The 6,931-nt window shown below is 29.3% G+C and overlaps 1 protein-coding gene across 1 annotated transcript; it reads right to left on the bottom strand.

The window, feature by feature from the left end:
* Positions 1 to 1,141: 1,141 nt before the first annotated feature.
* On the bottom strand, positions 1,142 to 6,038 carry LOC101507224 (ABC transporter G family member 9). The gene is made up of 4 exons (XM_004487624.4): positions 5,499 to 6,038; positions 3,668 to 4,457; positions 2,755 to 3,080; positions 1,142 to 1,951 (listed from the first exon to the last, which is right to left on the bottom strand). Exons 1-4 carry the CDS (start codon positions 5,607 to 5,609, stop codon positions 1,286 to 1,288), a joined length of 1,893 nt encoding a protein of 630 aa, XP_004487681.1. The 5' UTR covers positions 5,610 to 6,038; the 3' UTR covers positions 1,142 to 1,285.
* Between the last annotated feature and the right edge of the window lie 893 nt (positions 6,039 to 6,931).

Genomic DNA, 6,931 nt, shown 5'->3' with positions numbered 1-6,931 from the left:
ATTTCTCTACATTTTTATCTAATTCTTTTAATTGCAATTATACCTCATGCAAAGACACAAGATTTTACACTAGTTCAAGATATAATAACCAAAGACAGCCAGCCATCTTTGATATTGATAATAACAAAGTAATAATCATTCAGAAATAAATGATTGTTCATAAAATTGAAGCAATTAAAATTTAAGACTCTACATTTTCTCTCCCTTTTGTGTTCATCATCTTTATTGTAAAAATTTTCTCTTCATAAAAATTTTCAAGTAAAACAATTCCAAGTAATGTCAAAAATTTTCCCGTTAACAATTTTTTTTGCAAAAGATTGACAAATATTTTAGATAAAAAATATTTTTGATTTTTTTCTCAAAAAGTTTCAAAGAATAAAATATTCAATTTCTTTTTTTGATTTTTTTCAAAAATAAATAAATTTTGATTTGTTTCATATTTTTTCGAGAAAAACAAATTTCGAATATTTGATTAAGTCTAATTAACTGATTTATTTTAAATATTTTAAATTAAATTTAATTAACTCATTTATTTTAAATATTTAATTCAATTCAATTAACTATATATTTTATACAGTCTGAAGATAGATATCCTTTTATATATAGTTGTATGTTCGTGTAAGACATTGCTCATCATGTGCCTTAATCAGCTAATCATCATTCGATGTTTGACCCAATGAGTGAAGTCTAGTATATGTGGTATGTTGTCTTTCTCTTTTTATGATGTAGGGGATAATTAAGAAAAACAAAACATTGAGAGTTAGCATCTGAATACATTTTTTATGGTAAAAGTGCGGCACCACACATGTGAATTAGGTCTTAGTATTAATGTTTTGTACCCGCCAAACTTCCTAACATCATACTTTTTTTATTACATTTTGTTTAATTTCAATTTCTATTCATGTTTATCAAGAAATTTAGAGTCACATTTAAGCAGCATTATGAATTTATTAAAAGCACTTTTAAGTTTTAAGTTGTAATTGTTATTCTGTCTAAAAAAAAAGTGAAATGTATTTTGATTTGTTGAAAAACAAAATGATTATATTTTCTATGCAGTGTTTCTTGCCTTACTAAATCAATTTAATTCCATTCTTGTTTGAAAATAAATTACAAAAATTGGAAAAATGCTTTGCCAATGAGATGAATAAAAGCAACATAATATCATGTCATATAATATTGAATAGTAATAACCAATCAAATACATGTGTCATATATTGCTCTGCCCACCAAAAACAAAATCCACCAATTAAAAAAAAAAAGCTAAATACTAATAAAAAAAATTAGCCTAGGCCAATTTCTTAGTGACTCCAATCCTCATAAGAGCAAAATAAGCAATAAGTCTATAACCAATTAACATTAAAACAAGAGCCAATGCAGCCAAACCTTCACCATTCAATTGAAACCCCATTTGCTTTATAGGAGGAAACTCTTCAATAGGACAGTGACCATTAGAACAAGGGTATGTGTCACCACTATGATATTGTGACCCAAGAAATAGTTGATAAGTGTAGTAGCTAATAGATATATACTTAACCCAAGATATAAACTTTGGAACATTTTGAACATAAAATCCACCAGCAAGTAAGAAACATAGCATGATGACTGATGCAAGTGTTGTAGCTGATTTTTGATCAAGCACAAGAGCACCAAGTGCAAGTCCTAGTCCTTGTGCAACTAACACATTGAGTAAGAGGGTGAAAAGTGTTTGAAAGAAGTTTATCACTGTTGCTTTGAGACCTGTCATAAAATATGTTATGAGAATGAAGATTGTAGGGAGGACTAGTTCCATTGGTAGGTCAGCTACCATTCTTGAAATGAAGTAGGATGAGAGTCTGTACATTCCTGAGGATCTTTCTTTTTCTAGCATCATTAGTTCTTGAGGGAAGGTGAAGATTGCTTGGAAGAGAGGGAAGAAACCCCAAAAGCCTGTTATGAAGAATAGAAGTCCTATCTGCAAGGAAAGTTTGGTTGAATTATTATGATCACTAGGTTAGCTATGATTAGTGTTATATAACTGTAGTTTAAAAATATAATTGTTGTGGTACTAAAGTTTTAGGTACTTGAGAACTAGATTTTGAGTCATGATTGTAGTCACATCGATGTTTTTAATGTTGCAGAGAATTGCGGTCAAATATAGTTGATGCAGATTTAATCAAAGTCACATAGACATCAAAAACTTTGATGTGGCGGCCCAAATTGAGGTTGCAGGCTTTTTTTATTGCAAATTCATTGCGACTAAGGTTTTAAATAAAGGTCCGCGACTGAGATTTAGGCTGCAATGTCAAGGTTTTCGATATCTCCGTGACTAGAATTCAGGACAAATCTGCCACATTTCATCGTGCTTCTTTACAATATCTAGGATCACAATGCGACCAAATGTACGTTTGAAATTGCATAGAGTTTGACGAAAACACAATGACACGTAATTTTATTAAAGTTCTAAAATATAAGTTTCGCCAAAATCATAGTGGCACGCTGTTTTTCAGCCAAACTCACTACCAATTCATATGCACCACAACTATTACCATAACCACAATATAAAACCTTGATTGAGATAACAACTCCAACTCTGTAACTACAATTTAAAACCTTCTCACACTCTTATAACACTCTTGTACTAATTATCTAATCATAATTTAGTTCTCTATCCAACATCAGTACAATCCAATTATAAAATTCATAAAACAGCACATTATTTTGTCAATCTAACATGGAAACAAGTTCTTATTTATCTATTATTGTAGAAATAGTTACCTGATCCTGCAAGTGTGAAAGATTAGATTTATACCAAAGTAGTCCTGCAATAAGTGCAACCACAAGGATCTGAGCAATCCTTAGGCCAGAGAATGATTCATACTTTCTCTCTTTCACATCTCTTCTTAAAAGTACAAAGAATTGCTGTGACCAGCTTGTAGGCCATTTTCCAGAACCTGTTTCTTGAAATTTACCCTCACTTAAATCAGAGTCATTGATTTCTTCTTGTTCTGGCTTTAACTGTGCATCATAGTTGCTCTTAAATGCTGAAATCAATTTTTGTTTGTCTACGGTATGGTCTTGATTCATGTCATCAGTGTAAATACCTGCAAATTATTAAAAACCACCAAACTATTAAAAACATTTGTTGTAATCATAACTTCTTCTAAAATTACATATATGATGATTGGTTGTAATTTGTTGACAACGTAAAACTATTATATTATATTAAGGTCAAATGTCATATATATATATATATATATATATGATTAAAACCGTGAGACTTTTAAGAACATTTGCATTTAATCATAATTTCTTCTAAAATTACATATATGATCAATTGTATTTAATTGACAGTGTAAAACTTTTTACTCTGACAACTTATACAAATTATACTAACGAAACATTATACTAAAATTAAATGATGCGTATATAATTAAGTCTATATTTAGATTCACAGTGAGTTTGGTAAAATCACATTGAACCACCGTAATTTTGCAAAAGCTACAAGTTGTAGAGTAGCATTTGCAAAATCACGGTGACTTACCATAATGCTGGTAGACCTATAGTGATACCAAACATACACTAAAATTGTCAAATCATTAAAAATATTTAATCATAACTAGCGTTAAAGTCAGATATATAATTGATTATGATACAAGCAATTTATAAAAATTGAACTAAAAAAACATACCATTTGCAAGATCCAAAAGGAAGTCAGAAGGGTTCATAGCCATAGCAGGAGAATAACCAATATTTGAAAAGTATTCAATAGCATCAGACCCTTTACCAAAAAACAAAGGATTTCCTTCAGCAAGCAACAAAACTTTATGAAACATATAATATAACCTACTTGAAGGTTGATGTATAGTCATCACAATAGTCCTTCCACCACTAGCTAAATCCCACAAAGTTGACACAATTCTCTGTGCAGTAGTTGAATCTAAACCAGAAGTTGGTTCATCAAGAAACAACAAACTAGGATTTATAAGCAATTCTTGTCCAATACTAACCCTTTTCCTCTCTCCACCAGAAACACCTCTCAAATAAGCACTTCCAACAATGCTATCTTTGCACTTTGTTAAACCAAGTTGGTCAATAACATTTTTAGCATGCAAAACTTTTTCATCTTTTGTGACACTGTTTGGTAATCTAAGAAGTGCTGTGAACACAAGTGTTTCAGTTACTGTTAAGTGAGGGTAAAGAACATCATCTTGTGTGACAAAACCTGTGTTTCTTTTTATAACATTTGAAAAGGTTTTTCCATTGTATGTTATGTTTCCATAAAGTTTTCCACCAAGTCTTCCACCTAATGCTGTTAACAAAGTTGTTTTTCCACTTCCTGATGGACCTAACATTGCTAGCATTTCACCTGGTTTAACAATTCCTGTTACTCCTTTTAGGATCACTTTCTCTTCTACTTTTTTGTTTTTCTTAAATAGTCCACCTTTATTTGCCTTTATTTTGTACACAACATCATCAAACTGCATAATCATTTATCAAAAAAGGAAAAAAAAATCATCAGATATTGATACTAGCATGGTGACAATACAAGCAATAACAATAAGTGTCTTTTGTTTATTTCACGCATATTAACAAATGACTATAAAGGGTGAGAGAATATTAGTTTTATCAAATTATACATATTAATAAATGATTATAAATGGACTATAATAAAATTTATCTATTCACACTTGAACCTAACACTTAACTTAATAAGCATTCCTAACAAATAAGTACTCCTTTGGATTCCTAACAAATAAGTACTCCTTTGGAGAAAAAAAAGAGAGTTGGTGCTTATTGGAGAAAGATATTTTGTTAGAAACACTCTACATGTCCCACATACTTTAAATATAAAATACTAAATTATTGTTGAAATATAATAATGTAAAGTTATTATTGAAGCTCATTTAGTAATTTTCTTTAAGTGTAGTGTTAAAGGAATTAAGTGTTTAGTAGATATGACACTAAAAAAACAATATGAGTTAGGTGTATTTATGGAACTCATTTAAGCACTCTAAGCCACTTTAATTATCATAAGACAAATTTAAAGATCAAATCAACTGATAAAAAATATATTTAAGAATCAAACTGATTAATGAAAAGCACTTTATATATTTTTTTAGAATTTTTTATATATTGAGTGTGATCAGAAGATTTAAAACACAATACTATTTACTAATTTTTTCATTGGAAAAAATAGAAAGAAAAACAAAACACTATATATTTGCATGGGTTTGTTATAGTAAAAGAATATTAGAAAGAATCAAAAGGTTCTGAAAATAAACAATTATTTCAATTTATATAATAATCCAAACATATATTAGTGATGACAAGATTTTGATTTATGAATACATCTGGAGAGTTGAGTAAAAAAAATACATCTTGAGACTAATAAACAGATCATTTTAATGAACAATATAGAAATATTCATCAAAGACATTACTACTATATATTATTATATTAAATATATAAATCTAGCTAAAAATTTATTATGAAAGGGTAATTTTGAGATACATACATACCTTAAGAATTACGGGACGTTTTCTATTGTGCAAGATATCAGCAGGTGGTTCTTCCTCCAATGTCTCTTTATAAATTGTTTGACACTCAATATCTTCCATATCTTGTTCCATTTTTCACACCTTCAAAATTTTCAGAAACACCCTTTTGAAACCCTCTTAGATCTTTAAACAATGTGTATTGAAATCATGTATTAATATAAAACAAATAAAATAAAAGCTTATACTAAAAATGTTACAGGAGACACCAACGAAGTAATCATCTCACTGCGTGTTTGTTTGTGAATTTTAGCTACGAAATCCTCAAATTCAACTATTTTCTATAAAATCATAAAAACGTGAAGTGGTGCATCATTATTTATACTATGTGTATAAAATTTTATTGATTACTAATAATAGTAAACATGTGTTATTATTTTTTTCTTTTTCCAATATCGACAAAGGAATAAAAAGTGAGAGTTTTGTGTTTTTTATACGAGAATTCAATTTTGAGATAAAGCGTGAAGAAGAAAAGATGCTATATGATTTTTTGTGTGTTCTGTTTTACTTTTTCTTGTTCCGAGTTTAAGTGTCCATATTCTTCGTTGGTTCTGTTACGCACTTTATAAATTATAAATACAGGTGGCTACATAACCATATTTCAAGCTAACCATATAGTTAAATTCTTAGTCTAATAATAATTTAATTGATTTGTTTTGCTTGCACATTTTTTATGTTTACGTATGTAATGTTGCAATGTGTCATAATGATTTGACGTGTACGATATTAGAATTGTGAAGTGAATGAATGAAGACATGTATTTAATTAATGAAATCATGGTTGGAAGAAACCGCTAAGGTGCTATGTAAATGTTACTGGCGGTGTGTTGTGAGGTGATGAATGATGATAGCCATTAAGGTTGTTAGTACAATAGATTGCATAATTTGGATATATTAGAGAGTTAATTGGTTTCTGTTTCATTATTATTCACATTTTATTCATTCATCGAATTTAATTAAAGTAGCTTGGATAGGAATCTACCTTGGTTCCATTATGTTGGAGGTGGAGACCGGTTTTTCAAAAAACTAACAATTCAATTCATTTTCATATCTCCATAAATATTAATGACTTTTAAAGTGAGACTAAAAAATTTATTTGACACCACCATCCAACAAAAAATATTGTGAGTTTGATATTATTAAGAGACCACCACCCAATTTTCTTTTTAAGAGACAACATATTAGTGTGTCCCTTCTCATGAGTAGTGCCTACATTGGGCCTTGGCCCATTACACACCCCTATCTTTCTCAATGCACCTAGTAAGCTTATAAGACACCACACCACCATCCAATAAAAAATATTAGAGTTGGATAGTCGTACAGTTACAAGATAATTTTTTGAGTAAATTATCCTTTTATAATAATAAGTTATATTTTATGAGACTGCTTTGATAATTC

The sequence above is a fragment of the Cicer arietinum genome, chromosome 1 (assembly GCF_000331145.2).
Source record: "Cicer arietinum cultivar CDC Frontier isolate Library 1 chromosome 1, Cicar.CDCFrontier_v2.0, whole genome shotgun sequence".
NCBI lineage: Eukaryota > Viridiplantae > Streptophyta > Magnoliopsida > Fabales > Fabaceae > Cicer > Cicer arietinum.
The sequence above is the reverse complement of the archived record's forward strand: the minus strand, read 5'-3'. Positions and strand labels throughout refer to the sequence as shown.